The 25,373-nt window shown below is 55.0% G+C and overlaps 7 protein-coding genes across 7 annotated transcripts; 5 read left to right on the top strand and 2 right to left on the bottom strand.

The window, feature by feature from the left end:
- Positions 1-1,492: 1,492 nt before the first annotated feature.
- Positions 1,493-3,393, top strand: PHYSODRAFT_261195 (hypothetical protein; the record flags this gene model as incomplete). Its single annotated transcript, XM_009518769.1, has 4 exons — positions 1,493-1,885; positions 1,912-2,457; positions 2,798-3,219; positions 3,310-3,393. Coding segments are annotated over 4 exons (1,445 nt in total), but the record flags the coding sequence as incomplete, so codon positions are not given.
- A 2,146-nt stretch (positions 3,394-5,539) lies between these two features.
- Positions 5,540-5,710, bottom strand: PHYSODRAFT_373530 (hypothetical protein; the record flags this gene model as incomplete). Its single annotated transcript, XM_009518768.1, has 1 exon — positions 5,540-5,710. A coding segment is annotated over one exon (171 nt), but the record flags the coding sequence as incomplete, so codon positions are not given.
- A 753-nt stretch (positions 5,711-6,463) lies between these two features.
- On the top strand, positions 6,464-6,838 carry PHYSODRAFT_461334 (hypothetical protein; the record flags this gene model as incomplete). Its single annotated transcript, XM_009518767.1, has 1 exon — positions 6,464-6,838. A coding segment is annotated over one exon (375 nt), but the record flags the coding sequence as incomplete, so codon positions are not given.
- A 323-nt stretch (positions 6,839-7,161) lies between these two features.
- Positions 7,162-16,208, top strand: PHYSODRAFT_309959 (hypothetical protein; the record flags this gene model as incomplete). Its single annotated transcript, XM_009518766.1, has 2 exons — positions 7,162-10,809; positions 10,887-16,208. 2 exons carry the CDS (start codon positions 7,162-7,164, stop codon positions 16,206-16,208), a joined length of 8,970 nt encoding a protein of 2,989 aa, XP_009517061.1.
- A 699-nt stretch (positions 16,209-16,907) lies between these two features.
- Positions 16,908-17,285, bottom strand: PHYSODRAFT_474921 (hypothetical protein; the record flags this gene model as incomplete). The annotated part of the gene is made up of 2 exons (XM_009518765.1): positions 16,908-17,056; positions 17,123-17,285. Coding segments are annotated over 2 exons (312 nt in total), but the record flags the coding sequence as incomplete, so codon positions are not given.
- Positions 17,286-17,985: 700 nt separating this feature from the next.
- PHYSODRAFT_457046 (hypothetical protein) lies at positions 17,986-19,852 on the top strand (the record flags this gene model as incomplete). The annotated part of the gene is made up of 4 exons (XM_009518764.1): positions 17,986-18,120; positions 18,259-18,522; positions 19,082-19,447; positions 19,484-19,852. Coding segments are annotated over 4 exons (1,134 nt in total), but the record flags the coding sequence as incomplete, so codon positions are not given.
- Positions 19,853-20,619: 767 nt separating this feature from the next.
- PHYSODRAFT_474030 (hypothetical protein) lies at positions 20,620-25,368 on the top strand (the record flags this gene model as incomplete). The annotated part of the gene is made up of 3 exons (XM_009518763.1): positions 20,620-20,656; positions 20,750-21,775; positions 21,824-25,368. 3 exons carry the CDS (start codon positions 20,620-20,622, stop codon positions 25,366-25,368), a joined length of 4,608 nt encoding a protein of 1,535 aa, XP_009517058.1.
- Between the last annotated feature and the right edge of the window lie 5 nt (positions 25,369-25,373).

The raw sequence follows: 25,373 nt of genomic DNA, 5'->3' as shown, positions 1-25,373 counted from the left end.
TATCCCCCCAAGATCAACGCAGAGCGCCGCTGTAGCTATAATATGTCCATTCCTTAATAATTACAGTAAAAATATGATATGAGTGTCAGAGAACACCTTCCACTGCATGTACGCGCACTGCTGTCGCTTATTACGTCGCTTCTATCGCTTATGCGCTTCTATCGCTTACTATCCGCTGCTATCGCTTACTCTCCGCCACTATCGCTAACTATACCCTGCTATCGCTTACTACCATGTCAATTATCGTAGCGTGTGTTTAAATGAAGCAAACGTCGCTACAGCGCTATTATACTAAGTAGCACCACCCCAGCGATAGCTGCTACTACTCGGGCCCATTTTAATTAATAGCAGGTGTCCCAAAACGTATTAGGCCAAGCGTCGCGGCGGGGGTAAGGTAATCGCCCCCGTTCCGCTCGCCTCGTCGGCTCGCTGCACTACTCGCAGTGTTATGAGTAATTAAGTAGTTGGGCGGGCCCTGCAGCCCGCTAGATCGCACGCGGGTGCCGCCTTCGCTTCGCTCGGCAGCTTGTAATGGGGCCGCCTTCGGCGTCCAAGGCTGTCTATGTATGATTATGTGGACCACCTCTATTATGTGGACACGGGCTTCACACGGGACGGACACACTGGACGGTCTCTCTCGTAGATGGTTAGGATGAGAGCGATCGCCCTGAGTTCTTCCGCAGTCCAAACTGGCATGTAAAGTGGATGTGGGATGGGCTCGAGCTTCCTGAAGCGGTGGATATAGTTGCGCTGTGGCGAACCTGCGGGTGCACTCGCGAGAATAACAGAACACTCGTGAATCGGGAACCTTTCGATGCGAGTTGGGTCTGCAGAGTCCACGAGACACCACAAGTCCGGCGACCAGAACGGCTCAAAACTCGAAGGCAACTCGTCGTACTCCCAAACGGAAGTGCCGTCAAAATACAGAGCTGGTGTCGTCGTAAGGAAAATCACGCGCTTTATGTCCTTCATCAATCTCCAGAGCACGTAGTAAAGAAAGACTGACTTCCCATTCCCAGAAGTGCCCGTCACAAGTGTTTACTTTGGGCAGCTCGGGCCTCTCTGCCTTAACGCTTGGTCGGCAACTATTTTGTAGGAAGAGCGGACGAAGATCGCGTGCGCTCGTGTTAACGGCACTTGAGATTGAAATCGGAGCCAGCCATCAACTTCATCGACTGCTGGTAACTGCGTGAAAAATTCGTCTTGACACTGAATGTAGTGGGGCGACGGTCTTCACGACCTGACCACGCATCGGGCTGGCGACCGAGGACGGTCCCAGTCGAGGCTGGTGTAAGATAAGACTCGGAGGTTGGTAGGCCCTAGGAGGATAGCTACATAGTGCAGTGGAGGTATCTGACGAAGTCCCTGCCGATCTCAACCTGGAAATTGCAGACTAAAATACAAGCAAGAGTTTACAGGAAGCACCAGCTTCCCTAGCATGTGTTCATTCGGATCCCACTACAAAGTTAACTTTAGTGTCGAAGGAAACGACATGGACAACGGAACGACGTCGACGGATGCGACTCCTGCTGTCGCTGCGACTCAGCAGGCGGCTAGCACGGGTCGAACCCTGCGGCCGAGGAAGACTGCGGCTGCATCAACGAAGCAAGCAGGCCAAGCCAGGCCAACAAGAGGCAAGGGCAAGAAATCTGTGCGCACTGCTGGCGCGAGTAGAGCTCGGCAGCAGGAGACCGAGTCGGTCCCGGTGGGGTTGGGAGGTGGCTCGATGCCGCTGACGACCAGCCAGGAGACCGACTACCCTTCGGTCGCGCACCCGATCTTTATGGTCACTGCAGCGCCGAAGGTCGAAGACATCTCGCACGAAGCGCTCACCCGCTGGGTCGACCTTCGGCTCGAGTACGAAGAGATCATGAGGGCGCGCTGTGTGTGTCGTCTGGGAAGGACCTGAAGTCTGTCATGCGTTCGATACGCAACTCGTTCGACGACAGCTTCCTCGAGACACTGTGTGAGACGAAATGGGATAAGTCAAAGGACGAGCTCAGCGATGAGTTCATCTGGGAGTGGATCATGGCGACCGTACGGAACTTTAAGAACAACGCTTTGCCGAACATCGACGAGTTGTTTCAGGCTCAGCTAGTGATGTCAACAACCAAGTCTGATATTGATGCGAGAGTCATGGACTATTGCCACCTGTGCAACACGATAGTGAAAACGAATGGGCTGACGGCTTTGTTCTCAGAGGAGGACGGGACCAAGAAGAAGTGCAAGGTCCTGCTCAACTGTCTACCTCGAGAATTGAAAATCCGAGTGAAGAACGAGATTGATTTTCGCTTGCCTGCCGCAAAGTCCAGTGTGTCGCTGCTGTTCAAGCTCGTGAGTGAGAATGCGTTGGAAATTGATCGCGAGGACAAAGCTCACACGAAGAACAAGAGGCGACCTCACACGCAGGAGTCAAAGCAGGAATTGGCCTCGAGGCCCCCGAAGCGTGGCAGAATCGTACGTGAGAAGCAAAACCCTCGCGAATCTCAGGCACCGGCAGCTCAGAGGAATATATTTCGGACCGACTCGGAGCAAGCCCAGCCAGGGCCTAAGGGTGGGTGTTGGACCTGTGGTGGCCAGCACCGTCAAGCCAATTGCCCCGACAAGCCAGCCGACGATGCCGCTGGAACACGGAGGCAGAAACCGGGGAGAAATCGTAAAACTAAGACGAATTAGAGAGTGCCTACCCGATCGAGTGGGCCAAGCCCGATTACTGCGTGTTGGTGGTGTCGTGGATATGGAGTACTGTCCGGACTCGGGCGCGGAGACATCGTGTATCAGCTCTACGACTCTGAAGAAAATTGGTGAGGGAGGTGTGAATTTTGAAGTGATGACATTGAAGACCCCGATCGAGTACAAGCTGCCGGGTGGAGAGCAGACGTGGGCGCGCGAAATGACGAAACTAAGGCTCTCGCTCATGACCGCCGCTGGCCCTGTCAATATTCTGAAACCGGTGCCGTGTTTGATTCTCGATAATAAGGAAGATGAATTTTTACTTGGAGATAATGTGCTGAAGGCTTTAGGAATCGATGTCGAGCGCCAATTGGAGCTGCTAGCCACACCAAGAGGCGACGACGGAGATGACGACGAAGAAGTTCCTGAAGCAGCAGCAGGAGACAATGACGCGGAGGCGATTCGACAGGCAGTAGAGGCAATGATCCAGCGTGCTCTAGATGAAGGCTTCCCTGCCGACAAAGTCGAGCGACTGCGCACGATTGTGTACGCCTATGATGTCTGGAGGCTAGTTCTCGGCGATGATCCACCTGCAAATGTGGAACCGATGAGAATTAGGATGAAGACGGGCTGTAGGCCGTACAAGGCGAAGCCTCGCAAGTATGCGCCCGAGTACCAGGCATTTCTTGAGTCGTTCAACGAGATGTTGGTGAAGCTCGGGTGGGTTTACGAGAACCCGACCAGCCGTTGGGCGTGTGCCGCGCTACCTGTGCGGAAGCGTGGCGCTGGTGATTTTAGGCAGACTGTGGACTACAAACCTTTCAACGGGACTAATGCCCAACTTGCACGTTGATTTGGAGAATGTGAGAGGCAGCAACTACTTTGGGTTGTTCGACTTCATTAAAGGCTACTGGCAGCTCCCACTTGCCAAAGAGTGCCAGGAGCTGTTGTCCTACATGACCCACCGCAAGATCTACACCCCAACGCGAGTACCTCAAGGCAGTGCCGACGCTGCGTTGTATTTCCAGTCGACCATTGAGCGGTGCTTTGCAGCACTGCTGTACAAGCATTTGTTAGTCTGGATAGACGACTTACTGTTGTACGCCGCCGACATTGACACATACCTGGACAAGTTGCAGAATATGCTTGAGTTGACGGCCAAGTTCGGCTTCAAGTTGAGTGTTTCGAAATCCTGTGTATATAAACGTGAGTTGAAGTGGTGTGGGAAAGTGATCAACGGTGAAGGTGTGAAGCATGACTCAGACCGCATCCAAGCCTTACAGTCGATGCCCTACCCGACGAATGCCGGAGAACTCCAGCAGTTCTTGTGCTCTACGAACTGGGTGAGAGACAGTATCGTAGACTATGCGCGATTAGCACGTCCTCTGCAGGACACACTGGACAAAGCGATGGCTCAGGCGTCAAGGCGAACGAAGCGTGCGGCTGCGGGTACACCGATCGCACTTACCGAGCAGGAATGCGTGGTGTACGACGCAGGCTCTGCGCGTTCCCAAAGCCGGTGCAGAGATGGTTTTGCTGACGGACGCCTCAGACATTGGATGGTCAGTGGTCGTGACGCAAGTGCCCAGTTGGAAAAGTGATGCAGACATCCAGGACCAGCAACATGAGCTGCTTATCTGTCTTGGTTGTACTTTTACTGGAGCACAAAAGAATTGGAGCGTTATCGAAAAAGAGGCCTACCCTATCATCATGGCGTGCGACACGCTGAGCTACTTGTTGTTGCGGCCGGGTGGCTTTCGCATGTAGTGTGACCACCGCAACCTGATTCATGTGTTCGCGCCGGGTCGTGAGGTGAAGAAGCATGTTCGTGGCAAGCTGTTGAGATGGTCAATGAAATTGATGGAGTTTTGGTATACTATTGAGCATATCGATGGAACACACAACGTGTGGGCTGATATGGTGTCTCGATGGGCAGGCACACGACCCGCACCAAGTGTGGCAGTGAAGCGCGTCACACTGCACCGCCAGCGTGATGAGGACCAGTCCGGTGACTCAACTAGTCGACCGAACGACCGACCGCGAATTCGGCCGTTCAGCGACGGCAACTTTGAATGGCCAACAGTTGAAGAGCTGCAAGAAGCTCAGCAGCGGCACATTGTCGACCGGCCACAAGGCCTGACACGGAGTGATGGTGGTCTATTGTGTGGTAATGAACGGATTTGGGTTCCTAGCGCCGAAACGAGTCTGGTTCAACGACTTTTAGTGATCGCCCACTGTGGGGCGCAGGGTCACAGAGGCCGCGAAGCGCTGATGAACGTGGTGAACCGCAGGTTCCTCATACGGAATCTCTCCGCCCTAGTCAAGACTTTCCTTGCTGGCTGCCTCATGTGCCAGCATGCAAAAGGGGGGAAGATGGTGATGAGACCATGGGCAGAGACATTCCGATGCAGCGAACGAAATGGAGCTTTACATTGGGACTACCTACATCTTGGTGAATCATTTGGCGCCTTGCAGTACCAACTGGTGCTAAAGGATGATGCGACCCACTTTTGCGAGCTAGTACCGTGTGCTGTACCTACACCAGCGGTGACAGCTGAAGCAATCCTCGACTGGCACAGCCGCTACGGAGTACCTCGGGTTGGATAAGCGACCAGGGCACCCACTTCAAGAACCAAGTGGTGACCGAGGTGGCGAGACGTCTTACCTGTGGGCAGCGCTTTACGGTGGCATACAGTCCGTGGACTAATGGGTCAATTGAGAGAGTCAACAGGGATATTGTCCAGGTCCTCCGCGCTATGCGCCTCGAAGCCAAGGTGGACATTCGTGATTGGGTACATTTTGTACCGGTGGTACAGTCGAACTTAAACCACACCCCAGTTCCGTCGCTTGCCAACAAAGCACACAAGCCATCGCTCGTCTTGGCTACAAAAAGCTGAAGCCTATTTGCGTTGCCTGGAACCTTATCCAATCTCATTCTCTTGATAGCCCACTTCAAATCACTCACTGTCGTGTTCTCGTCGACGTCCACGACGAAATAATTGGCCTTGAACCCCACGAACGCCCCCACGATCTTCATTTTCCTTCTCACTCCGTCAGCAAATTCCTCACTGAAAAGGATGCAGAATAAAAACCGATGGATCAATCAATCAAAACGCTTTCTCCACATTTTACAGGAGCTTTCAGTCGATTAAAATCTTGCGTACAGCCCTCGAAATATCGAGGTGTTGCAAGCGAATTTCTTTTTAAAATTGAGAAGGAAACAACGACGCAAATGATTTTTTATTTGTACGTAGCACAGTCACCAACACATACTTCGAAGTATTTCTTTGTCGTCCCCCTTTCAGAGTCCAAATCAGCGCAACGCACGCCTCTTTCAGCGATACAGTGCGTATGTAGGGATTCGTACTTCTGGCTGATTAGTATTTTTACATTTGAATTTGTCTCAATTGTTCACGTTCATGTACACTTTGAGGAGCGAGATGAACTTTCCGAAGAGGATTGCGCTGTGAAGTGCAAACGTGTCGGCCAGCAATTATTGCCGGCTCCATGTGATGTTTGGAGGGCGAAAATCTTCACTGACAGTGAATTCTAACGATCGTCAACTTCATCACGCCAAAAAGGGAACGACACATGCCTGTACCGAACTGTACTTTAATCAAAAGATTCGGTCCGATCAAAGCACGTTGTAGATTTCCAGATATGTTTAACACTCACACTGCGTCACTTCGAGTTTCGCTTCGAAGCGCTCAAACGCATTGAGCCACACAAGTTGACCGCCATGCGCCTGAGTTACACCCTACGGTCGCCCTCCTTTCAAGCTGCGAGGCGGTCTTCGCGAATGCTGAGTCGACAAGTGTCCATTGTGGACCACACTCAGCCCACCGCGGTGCTGTCGAATGATAAGCCAAGCAAGCGGCTCCTGAGAACTGCCAAAAGTGTGAACGTGGGTGAAGAGGAGCGAGTGTTGGAGGCGCTGATGAACTTGCTGTTGAAGCTGCCCAAGGATTTTCTGAACTGGTTGCTGTACACGAATGCGAAGCTTCCTAAGGAGCACGTGGCTGACCTCCTAGCGAAGAATAAGCTGCGCGAAAGCACTTTCCAATACTGGGCCAGGGCAGACATCGATGCGGCCAGACTGAAGAGTGCGTTGGGTAGAGACGCTAATTCGAAGCAGCTCCTTCGAATGAACGAACGCTTCTTAGGTTAAAGACACGCTTCAATGACCACATACACACCCGAAACGACACAATAAAACGTGCTACATGTATCGGTGAAGTCCATTGTGACCAAAACCTCGACTGCGAAGAGCTATGAGGTGTGAGTACCTATCAGATACCGTGTCAAAACTAGATAATGTTCTCCTTTTTCCTCCCAAAGTACAACTTCATCTTCTCTTCCGCCTCTGATTGGTCAAAACCCTCGCACCATCCCCGTCTCTGCCCAGAACTTGGCGGACCACCAACCAATACCCATGATTGACTGGCCAAAGGCTCATAACCAAACGACACACAGACAATCACTCTCGCGATGGACGCGCCGCCGCCCGCCAAGAAGCGGCGCCACCGCTTCCAGAAGGTCGAGGAGCGCGTAAGCGGCCTGCAGCATGAGCTGACGCTGCACGCCAAGACGACGGGCGCCGTGGACGAGGCGTCCGTGCTCTCCTTCAAGGAGGAATTAAGCCTCCAGGCGGAGCTCACGACGCTCGACGCCTTCCAGCTCCTGTTCCGCACGCTGCAGCCGCTGGTGGCCACGACGCCGCAGCTGCTGCACCACCTCAAGAAGGTCGTCAGGGCGCTGCGCACGGAGCTGCAGCAGGCCAAGAGCGGCGAGAGCGACCCCGTCGTGCTGCGCCAGCGGCTCGTGCCCGTGCTCAAGCTCGTGACGGCGCTGGCCCGCGAGCTGGGCAAGGAGTTCTACCCGCACTTCGCCAGCGTCCTGCCCCATGTGGTGGCGGTCATTGACACCAAGGACCCGGAGCTCAGCACGCAGGTGTTCAAGACGCTGACCATGCTCTTCACGTACCTGAGGGTGCAGCTGCTGGCCGACATGGAGGCCGTGCACAAGTGCTACTTCCCGCTGCTGGGCCACCCCAGGGAGTTCGTGCGCGACTTTGCGGCGCAGACGCTGGCCGTGCTGCTGAGGAGGCTGGAGGGCCCCAAAACCATGAGGAAGTACCTGGGCGCGTACCTCACGGCGCTCGTCAAGGGCTCTGGACGCAGCAACGAGATTCTGAGAGATGGCTCGGCGAAGCTGTTCTTTTCGTTGGTGAAGAATGTGAACCACGGCTTCCACTCGCGGATGCGCGAGGTGCTGCTGTATCTGCTGGGGTCGTTTAGGCCCAAGAAGACGGCGGAGGAGGAGACGCAGGAGCAGTTGGAGCAGAGGGAAGCGGTGTTTGAGATCGTCTACCAGACGTGCGGACAGATGATGAAGCACACGGATGCGGACCACTCTGGAGAGATGCTCGAGTGCCTCGTGCTCGTCGTGAACAAGGTGGCGAACATTCGCCATGAGAAGGAGGAGAAGCCTTCCGAGGCGGATGATCTGTACTTGAGTCGCGTGCTGAGTGTGCTGCTTGGATTTCTGATTTCGCGCATGGGTAAGCTGCTGACGAGCGCGAGCGATGCGTACGAAGTGCGCGTGCCCAGCGTGCACAAGGTCTGTGCGGCGTTGGTGGCGCCGGAGAACCAGGTGCTGACGTCGCACAGCGACGAGCTGCGAGACGTGATTATGCAGACTTTTGAGGCGGTGTGGAGGTTGTTCCCCGCTGAAGACGACGTGATTTCGGCGCAGGTGAAGGCCATTTTTGCCGTGGCAGCGAACGAGGATGAGCAGGAATACTGGCGCCAGAAGCTCCTGGAGTTTGTGGACAAGGAGCTGCACAACGCGCACGTTGATGTGGGGTTTGTTGTGGAATTCTTGATCCCCAACGCCTTGGAGTTCGCGCTGAAGACGCTCGTGACGACGGATGCGGCAGCCTTCAGCTCGCTCGTGTGTCAGCTTGGCGAGTACGTTGCTGACAATGCTGGAGAGATCAACGAGGGACAGAGCCCGTATATTGTGCGTTCACAGACCAACAGCCGATACTGGTTGCTCTCGTTCAAGGAGATTGACACAGGTGCCGACAAGGTACTGCTGGACGCTGGCATGAAGCTTTTCAAACAGCTCGATAGCGTTGACAATTTGGCGCTGAGCTGGAAGTTCTGCAAGGCGTTGGAGTTGTTGCAGCTGAACGACGCCAAACTGACTGCATTCACTACGCCGCTAATCACAAAGTGCGACAAGCAGTTGAAGGACAAGGCATCGACGCTGACTACGGAAATTGCATCATTGCGTGCTGAGTTGTGGCAGCTGGAGCAGATTGCGAAGCACCAGAGCAAGATTAAGGGCTCGGCGATTACGACCAAGTATGTGGAGCAGGCACTTGTCGGCAAGGAATCTTCGTACAAGACTCTGTCAACGTTGTTGATGCTCGTTGAAATGGAGCCTGAGGAGAAGCAGCACGCAGTGCTTTCAACCGAAGCACTGCCGCGTGTGACTAACTCTCTCCTGGCAACTCTGCGCTTGCCTGCGCATGCGCTGCGTTTGGTGGCACTTCAGTTGCTGGCCCGATTCAAGCGCTCGAGCTTTATTGAGTCTGACAGCGGCTCCCTCAGCGGTCCGTGTGATCTTCCGGACATCTGCGTCAATCTCGAGCTGGCATGCAAAGACATTTCGGTAGCCACTGAACGTGAGGTGGTGCGCCTGCTGACCCGTGTGAAGATTCTGTGCCGCTCAGCCCAAACTCCGGAGCTGTACAAGAAGATTGCTGTGAACCAGTTACTGGGTCTGTACCACGTCAAGTTCTCGACAATCTGGCCGCACATTGCCGACGCGATGGAGACGGCCTCGCGTCTGCACTTCAACGAATTCTGGCCTTGCATTAGCGCGGAACTTCTTGTTGCTTCGCTCCGCCACGAAGACCAGAATGGAAAGCAGGATGACGAGTTCAAGAACCAAAGTGGTGTTGTGGAAGAGTTTAAACGTGTCTGCATGTTGGAGCAGGGCCAAGTCCCGGCCTCTGGCGTTACTGATGCTGCCACTCACCACTCGCTTCTGTGGAAGGGCTTGATGAAGTTTGCCGATCTTGTGGAAGCCAAGACGAAGTTCATGGTACCGCTTTTCTTGACATTCTTGCGCGACCAGTACAGTGCCATTTACACGGACGAACTGGACTCTAAGAAGCTCGAAGAGATCGACCAGGCCCTTGTCAAGCTTGAAGAGACCAGCGAAGCGGACTCTCCAGCCTGGCGCAAGCCAGTTGAATTCCAGGGTTTGACGACCAAGGAAGTGCGAGGCAAGTTCGTGGATCAGCTGAAGCTTTTCGCCACCTTCCACAACATGAAGGGTGCATACGCACAGCATTTGCTGCATGCGCTGTTCTTTGATCTGCTGATGAAGTCGGATGAAATTGTGTCAAAGCTGGCTCTGCAATGTCTGTACGCTTTCGGTAGCAAGGCTCTCGTGACGTACAAGACACAACTGAATCGACTTACGGACTCATCTTCATTCCGTGAGGAACTGGCGAGCTTCAAGGTGGGCGAAGGGGAAGGTGTTGTCCTACGCGAGCACCGTCCGGAGTTGCTGCCTGTGTTGCTGAGGCTTCTGTACTCCAAGTGCGTGAGCAAGAAGGGTCGTAACAACGGCGACACTGTGGCCGCCCGTCGTGCCGCTATCCTGGCGTACCTGGCAGCGCTAGAGGCGCCTGAGCTTGCCAGCTTTGTGGAGCTGGTCGTGCGGGCATTCGATGTTACGATTGAAGCACCCGAGGACGCTGTGGTTGCTGCTGGCGAAGTTACGCCCGTGTCTGCTGTGTCAAGCGTACAGCCCTCGCGCATTCTGGGTTTCTTGAATTTGGTGGAGGACCTTATCAACCAGCTTGGAGTTAAGCTGGCTGCTTTCGTGCCTCAGATCGCTGATGTGCTGGTGGCGATTCTTCAGATTAGCATTACCGCTGGCGAAGCCGATGACAATGAGAAGGACGCCGAGGATGACAATGACGGCGTGGTCGCAGTGGGCTCAAAGCGCAAGGCTGAGGAGGCGTCATCTAATGTGGAGACCTTGGCTACGTCTGCGTCAATGAAGAAGCAGATCCGCATGCTGACCTACCGCCGATTGGCTGAGTTGATTGACACGGTACGAACACTTCATCATTGTTTGACAGATATCATTGATGGCACTAACCTTTATCATCATTGATTTTCTTGTTGTAGTTCGACACGCTTGTCCCACTCCAACCATGGGTGGAAGCTGTGCTGGAAACCTCGCGCGAAGCCATTGTCCACCTGCCTAACGCTGTCGTCGGTGCTGGCAAGGCATCAGCGCTCTTGGAATTGCTTGTGGCGATGGGTCGCGCTGACAGAGCGCGTCAGTGGGTTCCCGAGCCTCTGGTGCTGAATGTCGTCTCCTGTTTGTCTGCTGGGCTGTCATCGTCGAGCGCTACGTCGGCGGCTTCTCGTGGCATTTCGCCGGAGATCCTGGACTCGATCCTCCAATTCATGGACTCGCTGCTTGACGGAGATGAACGTCTGCTGTCTGAAGACGAGTCTATGGCTGCATCCAAGGCGGACGAGAAGGTGCTGCTAGTGACTCACATTCCCTTCGTGTTGGAACAGTTCGTGCAGCGTTTCCAAGCCAAGGCTGCGCGCTACGCGAGTGACCGGTACGCAGGATCGTCGCGGAAGGAGCTCACGTTCCTGTGTCGTCTCTCGCACCACCTTGATGCCTCCAAGGGAGATGTGGCTGTTGCTGCACACGACTTGTTCCAGTTGTTGTTGCCGTTCTTGCTGCGCAACCACCAAACGTCAACCAAGGACAAGGAGAACCTGCTCGAGGTCTTGGCACACTTGGTTCCCAAGCTTTCGGAGCCCAAGAAGCATGTGCTTGCCCTCGCGCGGTTGTTGGCACCCGGCCCGAACTGCATCGCCGATCGTGATCCTCGTCTGAAACTTGTGCTGGTGTTCACTGCTCTTGGTGCGCACCCCACGCTCACAGAGCTGGCTCCTGTGGCCGAGTTGCTGGACGAACTCAATGCGTACGATGCCAAGCGCATTGAAGAGACCGACTACGAACGTCGCCTTATTGCGCTGAACCGCCTGAACTCCACGCGCTTTGCTGGGTTCACGAACGAGACCCATTTGCTGGCGCCGTTGGTGGCGCAATGTCTGCAGTGCATGCACGACTCTGAGTTTTCTGTGCGTAGCGGTGCACTAGCTGCGCTGACGACCTTTTTGGGTCTTGCTGGAGATGTTGCTGTGGAGCAAAGCGAGCGTGAAGACGCTGCGAAGTCTCCCTTGCTCAACGCGCTCGAATCCCTAGTGATGCCTTGCGTGCGATCAAGTCTGCGCTCGACCGATGAGAATACACGACGCGGCTTCGTGACGCTGCTGGGATCATTGGCGGACAAGCACAAGGAGTTTAAGCAGTTTGCGTTCATTCCGACGGACCTGATCTTGGCGCGCAATCAGGAGGACCCTGAAGCCGACTTCTTCTACAACATCACGCACATTCAGGCTCACCGCAGGCGTCGTGCTTTGCAGCGTCTGAGTGCTCTTATGGACTTGATGGCCTCTAAGGTTCAGGAGAATGGCGACGGCGAGGAGAGTGATGAGCCTCAATGGCTCTCGAATTCGACTGTGAATGGAGTCATCCTCCCTCTGGTGATGCACTTCGTTTACGAGACCCACGCCAAGAGCCAGGAGTCTCTCCGTGCAGAAGCTGCTGCCTGCGTGGGAAGTGCTGCTGGTCTTCTGGGTTGGTCGCACTACCTGTCGCTGCTTCGCCGACTGCTGAAGTCGATCGACGGACATGTTGAAATGGAGGGCGCTATCATTATGTCCATCTGTGCAGTGATCGACCACTTCCACTTCGAGGCGCCAGGTGCTGCTACTGAGTGGCAGAGCTCATCAACTAAGACTGGCACCAAGAATGACGAAGCTGATGATGAGGACGCCGACGAGGATGAAGATGGTGCTACCAAGGTCCAGGATAACATGGAGAGTCAGGTCCTTCCGATGCTGTACTCTTACCTGTTCAAGGGTGTTGCGTCGAAGAAGAACTCAAAGTCTCAGGACAACGATGGTGACTCGACCTCTGTCTCTGAGGAAGCTGTATCTGTGCGCGTTCCCCTCGCGCTGGCGGTCGTCAAGGTGCTGCGCCGACTGCGCGCTGAGACCTTCCAGCGTGAGCTGCCGAAGTTGCTGCTCCGTTTCGCGAACCTGCTCAAGAGCAAGGATGAGGCTGTCCGTGTGTCAGCTCGCACTACGCTCGTGCGCATTGCTGTGGAGCTTGGCCCCCGTTTCCTTCTGCCAATTGTACAAGAACTCCGTCACACTCTGCGTGATGGATACATGGTCCATGTGCTGTCGTTCACAGTGCACGCGCTGCTGGAGAAGTTGCCGGAGATCATGCAGGTGGACGGACAGACAAATTGTCTTCGCAAGCCCCAATCACTGCTGCTTGTTCAGGACAAACAGCAGGAGGCTCAACAAGAGGCCGACTTTGCGTCACCGCTGGATGCTTGCGTACCCAGCCTCATGGAAATCTTGGCCGCGGAGTTGTTCCAGGGCATGACGACTATCGGTGAAGCTGCCGAGGCTGCCGCTGGTGGCGTGGAACGCAAGACGGCGCAGAAGTCCAAGATGAAGGAGGCTCGTGCGAGCAGTGGACGGAGCTTGGACTCGCTTGAGTTGCTGGGTAGATCATTGCCGTTCCTGCCCAACCCCAGCATTCACGAAGTCGTCAGTGCGCTGGTGAAGCGTTTCCAGGCTACGGATGCTGGTGCGCAAGCTACGGCGGCACTGCAGGAGGGACTGAAGCGTGTGGCGATTGGTCTTGCCAAGAACCCGTCCGTGGAGTCGTCCTACATGTTCCTGTACGCGTACAACGTGCTCAATTCCAGTCTTGAAAGCCTGCGTCCTGTCACTGAAAGGGAAAAGAAGCAGTACGAATCAGCGGGCAGTAGCACGGAACTGGTGACTTCGTGGCTCGTGTCGGAGAAGAGTGCGACTGCTACGAAGCTGCTTGCGACCCGAGTGAATGCCCGCGACACCGTCCGCGTCGCCATGCAGCAGCAAGTGACTGGGTTCGACAAGATGCGACAGCAGCAGCAAAGCAAGACCAAGAAGCAGAAGCGCCAGGAAATCGCTGCCCTCCTGGCGGAGAGCACGGCGCATCTCCGAGAGCTGCTGAACTTCGCCGTGTTCCTGGTGTTCTCGTTCCTGCGCAAGAACGGAAGTGCGAAGGACCAGGACGAGGATGGAAAGAAGACTTCCAACGCTCCGGCTCAGCTGGTCGACCCGCTCGTGCCGTTGCTCATGCGTTGTGCTGGTGAGTCAAAGAACGACCGCGCTGTCATCACTGCGCTGAAGTGTCTTGGTTCGCTGCTTCCCCGTCAGGAAGAGCTCCCGGCGCTGCGTGTGGCCCGCTCGCCTCTTCTCGATCGCCTGTTCAAGATTCTGCAGCAGGCCGGAGCTGCGACTCATAACGAGATGGTGCAGACGTGCTACCGCACGCTCACTGCGCTGCTCCGACAACAGCAAGGACTTGAGCTTGCACAGAAGAACGGCAATGCTGCTAAGGACTCCAAGAGCGACGCTCTCCGACTCACGGAGCCGCAACTGCGTGTTCTTCTGAGCTTCTTGCGTGCTGATCTGGACGAGCAAGACCACCAAAATGCCACCTTCGCCCTGCTGAAGGCCATTGTGAACTCGCGTCTTGTGGTGAGCGAGGTGTACGACGTGATGCTTCGTGTCGGCGAGCTGCTGGTGCAAAGCGACGCCCCTGGCGCTCGTCTGAACTGTGCTACCATCTACCAGACCTTCCTGCTTGAGTACCCTCTTGGTAACAAGCGTCTCTCTCGGCACCTGAAGTTCCTGGTTGACAACCTGAGCTACGGACATGCAACGGGCCGCTCTGCTGTGCTTGAGGCTCTGCGTTCTCTTCTGTCGAAGCTCCCGCAGGACCTGGTGAACGCTCGGTCTCAGTTCTTCTTCTTGCCGCTCGTGCTGCGTCTGGCGAACGACGAGGCGTCTAAATGCCGTGACCTTGCCCGGGCTGCTTTGAGCACGCTGGTGCGTCGTCTGGGCAACAAGGAGCTAAACGAGAGTATTCTGCTAGTGGGTGCGTGGTGGTCGCAAGCTGCGGGCTCCGAGGCGGCAGACGCCGTGAAGTTACTGGGCGCTGCTGCACAGGTGACGACACTTGTGTTGGAGACTCGTCCCGAGTTCTTCGAGCGCAGCGCTCCTCAGGTCCTAGCCTCGACGCGGACGGCACTTGAGCGCAGTCTACGCGAGCTCCAGATCGTGGAAGACAGCAACCAGGTGCGCTGGCAGCCGACGTACCACGTCTGCGCGGCCCTTACCGCTTTCAGCGACCACCTTGCCGGGCCGTACGAGATCTGGCTCGAGGAGTCCAAGCCTACGAAGAACTTCCTGGACGCGGTCGTGTTGCCGCTGCTGCAGTACCCGCACGCGTGGGTGCGTCTTGGTGCCACCCGGCTGTTGACGTCTTACTTGCGTCGTCGACAGGCCAACACGCTGGCGTTCGCAGCCCCAGTGAAGCGTCTCTCGGGCGATGCCCTCGACCGTCTGCGCAATGGCGCGCTGTACCTCCAGCGTCCTGGCCGCTTGTTCAGTTGGGCAAGTGCGTTATGCAAGATGCTTGAAGCGCCAGCTCTGAACGAAGAGCTGGCTACCGAAGTGCTCACCGCGCTTCCGTTCCTATGCGAGGCGCTCGAAACCACCGACATCCCGCAGGATGTGACGGCTGCTGCCGACGCTGTGGCGAAGGACGAAGTAGAAGAGGCTGCTCCTGTCGAGGTCGACGTCGAAGAGGAGGAGGAAGATACCTCTGATGCTGAGAAGGAGAAGAGCGACGAGAAGGAGGACGAGGCAGATCTGCAGCAGCGCGAAGAGCAGGAGAAGGAGGAGGAGCGCGCTAAGTCGCGCACTCCCATGGGCTGGTTGCTTACTCGTCTCTCGTACGTTGCGCGCGGCTCGAACTGCAGCAACGAGGTCCAAGCTGTGGTGTTCAAGCTGTTCGCCGCTTTGCTTCACGGCCATGACGCTGAGTTCGCGCAGAAGTACGTCGTCCAGATCATCAACCCGCTGTATCGCGCGACGAGCAAGCTCGAGGAAATGCAGGCGCAGCAGGAGCAGGTGGCGCTGCAGCAACAGCAGCGCAACCGTAACAAGAACCGGAGAAGTGGTCCCGCACTGGAGCCCGTGACGCCGCCCGAGGGCGCTCTTCTGGCGCAGGAGGTGCTGCAGCTGCTGGAGAACAAGCTCGGCGCCACGCCCTTCCTGGAGGCGTACTCGTTCGTGCAGAGGAAGATGGCTGCGCGCAGAGCCGCCCGCAAGCTCCAGCGTCGCACCGAAGCTGTGTCTGACCCGCAGCGCGCAGCCCAGCGGCGCATGCAGAAGAACGAACACAAGCGCCGCACCAAGCAGCTACGCAAGCGCAAACACGCTGTACTGAAGGGCTCAGCATCTGCGGCAGTGCGCCCCACGAAGGTGCAACGTCCTGGTGCCGAGTAGAAGAACCTACAGAGATACTCCAACTAGATTAGAGATAGTGATATGCATAAATTCCATGGATGTTTGAAATGCTTAGTGCCCCTGCTACACTACTGTACCAACATCTCGAGAGTCAGAAAGTATCAATCAGCCAGAACGAGTTTATGCCAAACTTTCGATATGACAGCGCTCCTTCGTGAAGCATTGTCATTTTCCTTTTAGTCCCCATGTCGCACTTGCCTCAGAACGAGACCAAAGCGAAGAAGGAGAATGATCGTGAGACGAGTATCCTTAGTACCATTGTGTACGAACTTCTTCTGGAACGGGGAGGGACTCTGGCGGACACAAAGCAACAGATTCTGATGCAGGAGGCCCTCAGCAATCCGGACCTAATAGCGGGGGCACTGCTGATCTTGATCAAGCTCTCCTACAGTTCTGCTATTGCTCATGTCGACTGTGAGCAAGTGGCACAAGCGGCTGCAGCCCGATTTGAGGCTAAAACGATCAGGATCCAGCGAGTTAAAACACCCCTTAGCACGGAGCTGGCTGCATTTACAAGGTTGGAATACTGCGGAGGTGCTAATAGGCAACCCGGAGCGTTGCTCCGGGAGGGTACACAGGTCGACGAATAGTTTCATGGACAATGATAACGGATAATAATTGAGTAAATCCCAAAGTTGTTTTGTTTTTAATCCTTAAAAGCACTACCAGCCCAACTCTCTAGTTGATTCTAACGTGGGCATCTACTGCGCCTGCTTCGCGTAATTGAACAAATAGTTGCGCACATCGAAGTGTATCGATACGGAAATGATGTTTCAGCCAAACCTTTGAGAGGCTGGTAACCAGCAAGCACCGCTCTTCTTTATCGTCTTCTCATCGACGCTCTTCACTGTCATTAGCCCTTGTCCTGCGGTCGCTGTTATCACCAATTTAACTTGCGTGGTGGGTTCTCAGGAACCGAAAGTCACCAATTGAGGTTGCCTGGTCTGATGAGGCCATCGGTGACATAACACCCTCGTCAGCGTCCAATGGCTGCGTTGGCGCCAGCAACGAGAGAGCTATTTCATTCATTTTGCAGGTAAGGTATACTGTGCTAATTTTTGTACTATGTTGTGTGCTAACGATCAGACGAGAGAGCTACAGTAGCGGAACGAAGGAGAGACGCATAGTGCGCTGATCTTGACCATTTAACTTGAGGATGTTAGCTAAGTGACAATAACAATCCTCAATTCAAAAACAAAACAAACAAACTTTTAACTTGAGGACTTGGGGGATAAATTGCGGAATGAGATATACGCTAATGGGCCAATTCCTTGGAAGTGGGTGCTTCAACGCAGGGAAAAAGTCTTATTCAAACGAGTGATGCTCGTGTCACCGTCGAGTTGAGCTGATTGGTTTGGCGACAGACACGAGGTTGGGCATCTTCGGCTAAGAGTGATTGGGTATTGAGCAAACTGACATGTAAAAAAATGCAGCCTGCAGCTAGACAAGTCATGTCGTTCATCTTCAGCTAAGCTTGGTCGATTATGGCGCAAATTGATACGCATTCAGCGAAGCCATGACGCTCTCATAGTGTACTAGAGCGTCCGTAAGTGTTTGAATGCAGGTTTTGGTCAATAATAAACGATTAGTATCAACGTTTGATAAATAATGTGCATAAATCTTAGCATTTATCGACGGGCACCCGATTCCGGCAGATATTAGCTTAAACATTACAATTAAGAAAGAAAGACCCGGTTTGGTACCCGGTTTTGGAAAGTTACAAGTTTTTTGCCGACCTGTGAATAAGTTGCTCTTCGAGCACTTGGAAAGATGCTGGGAAGCCTACACAAGCTCCCCAGGCTCATTCTCGGCGCCGTGCACCTCGGTTCTGCTGAGTTTTGGCTTTGGGAAGAGTCGAGCGCTCCAAAAGCTGGCGGAGGATTCGTGCGCAGTGGACGGCGAGAGAATAAGTGCGAGAGTCTTGTACGTGGGCATGCACGACCACAGATCGACGAAGTTTCCTCGACCCACGACGAAACTTGCCAATTGGTTGTTTGCTCCCGAAGAAACTGATGTCGAAATGAGCGAGAAATTAGTGGCGATGTACCGGTACGCTCAAAAGAACTGGGAAGTGGTTGGCGAGGAGTGGCTCGAGTTATTCACAAGTCAAGAAGCTGATACAAAGGTGGCTATGACATTGCAAACGGCTATGGCGAGTAAAGCACAAACTGGTGTCAAGAAGACCAGTCCTGGCAAGCCCCGAGTGGTCGTCTTAGCTGTGGATGAAGCTAGGAAACTTTTTCAACTGGATCACAACTCGGTCGATCACATGGATCGGTTGCACAAGGCCCTAGTGATGGCAAACAAGGAAATCGATTCTGTCGGAGGTATTCTGGTCGTGCTGGTTGACACAATGCTCAAGGTACCCATCCCGACGCCTCGGTTGATGTTGGACCGCTACTCCCGCGATCATACACCAAATCCGACGGCATTTGCTGCCGTCGCTTGTGCTTTCCCACACGATGGATTCGTATTGGCGGAACGAGTTGAACAGGAGCGGTATTGTTGTTGGAGAAGATGAGGAGATTCCAATTGGCGCGTACAGGTCAATCGCTATGGAGAAAGATGAAGTGGAAGTGCGGAGAGCGCTTGTAGGAATGGGTCGTCCACTGTTGGCCAGCACTTTTCTCGCAGCAATGGACGAGCACGACAACGTAGCTGGCGTAGAATATGATACTCGGAAAGCTCGTAGAGCTGTTGATGCTGTGCTTTCACTTGCAGCACGTAAGTTGATGGCAGGACGAGACCCGAGCTCCTTGACAAACTATAACAAGGACTCTCTGTTTGGTGTTGCATCTCTGCTGTGTCGGCTGGGGCTGCGGCCACACTCGACGTCATCGTTCGCGTCTTAGGGTGTGGCGGATTTCATGGCGATTCTCGCGTACGTGACTTACAAGCAAGACGGCATTCTAAGCAGCTACGATACGGAGCCGGTTCTGGCGTTGGGGGCGACGCGCGTTTGGTACAGCCTCGAAAACGGATTATCAGACTTTATACTGCCGCAGTTTAAGAGGATGTTGGTGGATCAGACGATTGATGCCGGCCACAATGGTGAAGTTGTCGCTCGCATTGTTTTGCTGTTGGTGATGGATGCAGCCACGATGATTGGGGGCGAGGTGAGAGATCACACCACCAAGATATACCATACCTTCAGGTTTAAGGGCCAGTACGTGAGCGTTGCAAGTTTTCTGAGGTTATTGGTTGGTGCTTCGCCCCAAGTGATGGCGACTAAAGTATCGCTAGCTCCAGATCAGGACGTTAAGGCTTTTCGAGAGTGGGAATCAACGTGGGCCTTGTGGGAAATGGGGTTTTGCCAGTTTGTGCAGCTGGACGAGGAGCCTACAGAGGATACGTTGTGGTTTCTGCTAGGTCGACGGGCTGCTGGTGTGTTGCCTCGAAACGACAAAGGAATTGATCTGATTATCCCGATCTTTTCGGACGCTGACGACGCGGAGGTTTTGATGGTGTTGGTTCAAGTGAACAATTTGGAGAATGACGCGAACTGTTTCCTCGAATCCGCGGGGGCGAAGATGGATCCGAAACGCGCATTCTCACGTGGAAATGCGTTGAGAGAGAACTCGTCCGCTGATATGATCCGTGTCTACCTAAATCTACGAGAGCAAGTTGATTTCTCCTGCCCCAATCGGTTCGTTCTTTCGTACGCGGCCCCACATTTCGACGAAGCGGAGCAGGAGGGGCTGTGTGATCACACGCATGAGGTCCAGCAAGACGAACAGGATGAAGCTGAGGTGATGGAACCACCACCTAAGAAACAAAAGTCAATGGTTAAAGCGGCCACATCTACGACGAGAGAAAGTGTGAGGCAGCTTAACAAGGCAGCGGTACGTGGTGCGGCAACGACAAGTACTGTCGAGCTCGATTCTCGAGAGAAACCGGCGCAGTTTATGTATTGTATTCGCTCGGTGAGAGGGTGGACTCCCACCACTTGTCAGTCGACTCATGCTCCAATCTCTGAATCCGAGGCCGAGAGGTTGGTGGATCTGGCCGAGTCGCTGTGGAAGCCAGAGGAGAAGTACATCCAGCTTGGCATGGACGCCCGTGACCGTGACGCCCACTGCCCGAAAGGAGTATCGAAAGTGGCGTCAAAACAGCAAATTATTCACGCTGTACGACGAACGCGCATGTCTAAGCCAGAATTTCGTGGTGACAGTATGACGATACCAACAAACCCACAGATGAATCCTCTCCACGATCGAAGAGGAAGCAAGAGATGGTATAGTCAATCGAAGTCAAGATAAAAACTTTTGAAGAAAAGATCTTCTACCTCCCTGTGTATTTTTACTTGCAAGCGGTTTCTAATATTCAAAACCGGCAGTACACGAAAAGCGGCCTTACAGGTCGAGTTCAAGTTCAATAGCCGCTCGGTGCAATGACCAACAACAACCACGAGGAGGATCGCCGCTTCGGTCGCACATTATCATCCCCCGCTCCTCTTCCTCCGGCGCCCCCTCTCCAAAACACCAAGACACAAGCTCTGCTCTACCGTCGGCGTCGTCGAGTCCCTCCTCGAAATGTGGAGCAGCATGAGCCGTGGCTTTTCCAGAGCACCAACGTGCGCCCCCTACCGATCATGCCAGCAGCATTACCCGGTCTCTCACCTTCAGCCAGCGACAGCTCGCTGTTCTACTTGGACCTCGAGAGTCTGAAGAGTCTACTACCTCCCTCGGATATTCGACGTCGTCCGAGAAGCAGCGAGGACGACTACACCACTAACAACAACAACAACTATCGAAGTGTCCGTGGACCTTCAAGTCGTGGACGTCACGCCCCAGCACGGCTAGAAGCGTTGAACCTCAGTACCAGCCACGCAGTCGACAAGAAGCTCCGACACCATAGACGCAGGCGCCAAGTTGGTTTACATTCCAAGCACAAGCTTCGTAGGAAGGCTCTACGTATCGACTCAGCTAAGGTGCGGCCTTCTACGCAAGAAATGCTGGACAGTGGCGCTGCGAGTGTCTACAAGTCGCCTACCAAGTTTCGAAACAAGGCGAGGAAGAGTACAACGCTGCAGCATGTCGGGGAACATCGACCGGAGATGAGGCGAAGACCGGCGATGCATTACGCGTTCGACTACGACTCGGACGGTCAAGATCGAAAGGAGAAGCCCGTGACTCCATTGGAAGATCTCGACGAAGAGAGGAGGCAGAAGGAAGCGATTGCCGAGCATTTGAACCTGACGCTGGAGGAGTACGAACGTCTGGACGCTGCGTTTGGGAACAATTCTCAACCGGACTCGCTGAATGAAGACGAGCGATCCATGACCGATCGGTATTACGAAGAATTCCAGGAGTTCGACGTCGATGACAGTGGATCCATCTCTCCAGATGAACTACGACAGCTACTGCTAGCCTCGGGGGAAGACATGGATGACGCCGAGCTCGCCTCAGTCATCCAACAAGCAGACACGGACCACGACGGGGAGATCAATTTCCACGAGTTTATCGCCATCATGCGCGCTCGCAAGCGGCTTCTCCACGTCGCCAACCAAATGGGCGTCAATGGCAGTGGACCCACAAACTTGAACAGTACAAACAGCCCTGGAATTGGTAAGAATCTGAACGCTCCAGGTCAAGTTCTGCCTCCTCTAAAGCTTGCAGCCCGACAGGCCAAACGCCACTTGCAGCCTCAAAACCGGGCAATGGTTGTGGCTCGCGCGACGCCGTCATGTCTTCGACCGGGCGCCAAAGTGGACATTGGGGATCTTCGACGGGAGCTCGCGCTCTCCGAGTACGGCATCCAGGAGCTGAGTTCCAAGGTTCGTGAAGGCCTGCAGTGGGTCCAGCAACACTGCCCCGTCCGGTCTCTCAAGGCTCAGATCTTCTGCCATCGGTGGGGCATGGAGAAGGTTCACCAGCTCTTCGTACGGCTCCAGTCGCAGCAGCTTTCTCGCGCCTTCCGCAAGTGGAACGCCTTCCTCATGTTCGAGCGCAACAAGATCAAGGCCAACATGTTCCTCAAGTGCAAAGGCGGCCAGAAGATGACGGCCATCATGAACAAGTGGAGACGCAAGGTCACGCGACGCAAGTTCGTGCGCTGGAAGACCGAGTGCATCTTGGACGCGAGGAACGAGATCCACTCGGCTGCTATCGAGATCCAGCGAGTGGTGCGAGGCGACCTCGCTCGACTGCTACGACAGCGAATGCAGGAAGAGTTCGCCGTTATCCACATCCAAGCGCTCGTGCGCGGTCGCTTGGCTCGGACTTTCGTGAGTCGAAAGCGTCAGGATAAACTGGAGCACGAAGCTGCGTGTCTTCTCCAACGCTGCTACCGAGGATACACGGGCAAGCGCCTCGCGCGCGCGCTCTTCAAAGCTCAACGTGAAGCACTGGCAGCCTGTCGAATTCAACGCACGTTCCGGAACTTCCAGCGACGTGAGCTGCTGCGCGTGATTCAACGCACCAAGCTGGAGAACGATAGTGCAGTTGTCATGCAGTCCTGCATTCGCAGCTATCTCGCTCGAAGAGAGCGAAAGTTTCGTGCAAACAGAAGACTGAGAGAACGCAGCGCTGTTATTCTCCAACGATGCACGCGCGGATATCTCGCGCGACGTCGAGTGCTGCAGTTACGAGAGAAGATCCGCGCAGCATTAACCATCCAGTGCTTCTTCCGCGTCTGTCGCTCACGACGTCGTGTGCAGATGCTACGAACGGAGAAGCAGTTCAAGCAGCGACAAGCGTTCGAACGCGCAGCAGCGACAAAGATTCAAACGTGTTGGCGGTGTACCAATACGCGCAAGCATTATCTGCTCGACAAGCAGCGACGCGCTGAGGCTCTGAAGCTGGAGAGGTTTCGGCGACTCACCAGCGCTGTGGTGATCCAGTCCTTGTTCCGCGGGTACCTCGCGCGTCGTCGCGCTCAACGCGCGCGCTACGAGCGGCTGAAGTGGCTCAACTTTACGCTCATGAACAACAGCGCACTGAAGATCCAAGCGTTCTGGCGTGGGTACCATGGTCGTCTCGCGTCTCACTTGCGTCTTCAAGCACAAAAGGCGCAACAGCATCAGGAACATGAAGCGGCGATACGAATTCAGATGATCGCGAGGGGGAAACTAGCTCGAGATAAACGACACCGACTGGACCAAGAGCGCGCCAAGCTCGCGTCGCAGCAACGCACTAGAGTTCGAGCCACTCTCCGCATCCAGAAGGTTTTCCGGGGTAAACAAGCTCGAAAAATGGTGCAGGAGCTGCAACGGAAGCACCGGGAGGAAGCTCGACTTGCCCTTGAGCGGCTGGTTTACCAGACCAAGACGCGCGCTGCCACGAAGATCCAAAGCTGCGGCCGGAGGTTCCTCGCGCGTTGTCATTACCTGCAACGTAAGCGTGAGATGGAGCTCAGAAGACAACAAGAAGAGCTCCGTATCACGCAGAATCAGGCAGCGCTCGTTATCCAGTGCGCTATGAGGCGGGCGGGTGCTCGACGCCTTCTGCTGCAACGTCGACGAGAGTTCGAGAAGAGAATCTCCATGATGGCCAGCGAGAAGGCTCACGACGAGATCGAGAGACTGCGGGAGGAGCAAGAGGAAGAGCTACTCAAGCTCAAGATGAAGCTCATGTTCCAGGAGAGCGCGGCTAATGAAGAGGCTGCGAAGCTTCGGGATGAGTTGGCTCGACAGCGTGAAGAGGAGGACGCTCGGCACAAGGAGGAGGCTCAGGAACTCGCTCGTCTTCGACTTGAGACGTTGATGCAGCAGCGCGAGATCGACTCGCGCGTGGAGCAAGACCGGCTGAAGAAGCTCGAGGCCACACGTCTCCGCGAGAAGCTGGAGATGGAGAGACAAGCTCAACAGGAGAAGGAGGCGGCGATGCGGACGCAGGAGAACGAAGAGCTGGCGGCTTTGAAGGTGGCGACGATGCTGCCCATGCGACCGACGAGCAAGCAGGAGGAGCAGGAGAAGGAGAACCGGACGCTGCAGCAGGAAGCCGAGCACTTGAAGCAGGCCGCGTTGGCGATCCAGAAGGACCAGGCGCGCATGAAGATCCAGGCGGCGTGTCTGAAGCACGTGGCTCGAAAGCGTCTTCAGAAACTGCAGCAAGCTCAGTCCGTGGCTATGGCGAGCATCCACGACGAGGAGCAGCGCTTGAGACTCCAGGCCAAGCAGCAGAAGGAGTTGGCTCTCGCCAGACTCAAAGCTCTGATGGACGAGGAAGCGCGCGCTCGAGAGCAGGAGATCAAAGAGCTCGAAGTGCAGATGCTTGAACGCGCGCGAAAGGAGAAGGAGCGGATCGCGCTCCGCAACGCGTTAGCCAGTAAGATCCAGTCGCGCGCTCGTGGTTTCTTGGCTCGGCAGCGGGTGAAGTCCATCCAGAGAAAGATCGACAAGGAGCGCGAGGACCGAGCGAAGGCCATGCAGGAGACCATCGAGGCAGCTGAGGCTGAGGTGGCTGAAGCTCTCATCGAAGCTGGCGAGGTCGAGACGGAGACTGCTGAAGGCTCCGACGAAGCGAAGGCCGACGAGTGGGTCGAATACTGGGACGAGAACGCACAGGCGTCGTACTTCTACAACATCCGTACGCAGGAAGCAAGCTGGACTCGGCCGGTATCGACGCCGTTGGGACCCTCGGAGAAGGCGCTGGAGATCGTGAGGACAGCCACTGGACTGACGCAAGAGCGCGAGCAGGAAGCAGCGGCTGGGTATGTCGACTACGCCGTCACCAACCAGGTCGATGCCAATGGGTATCCGGTGGGGGCGACAGCGGCTGCGAGCTATGCAGACGAATACGGCTACTACGATCAGTACGGTCAGTACCATTACTACGACCAGAACAACGCAGCGTACTACGGAACCCAAGCCTACGGTCAGGGATACCCACAGATGATGGCGATGCAACCGAACTACGCAGCGGCAGCAGCAGCCAACTACGCGTACCAGGCAGCGGCAGCGATGGCATTCAGCCAGGCAATGATGTACGGCGCGCCGATGATGGGCTACGGCAACCCGGCGATGGCCCAGCCCGTCCAGCAATACCAAGAGGCCGCGGCTCCAGCAGCAACCGCACCGACAGAGGCAGAAAATGCAGGAGATGCTGTTCCGCCTGACCCGTGGGAGAAATTCTTTGACCAGTACACCGGCGCAGCGTACTACTACAACAACATCACAGGAGAGCAATACTGGGCATAGCAAGA

Source organism: Phytophthora sojae (genome assembly GCF_000149755.1).
Source record: "Phytophthora sojae unplaced genomic scaffold PHYSOscaffold_1, whole genome shotgun sequence".
Classification (NCBI taxonomy): domain Eukaryota; phylum Oomycota; class Peronosporomycetes; order Peronosporales; family Peronosporaceae; genus Phytophthora; species Phytophthora sojae.
This window is presented reverse-complemented; position numbering and strand designations above follow the sequence as displayed.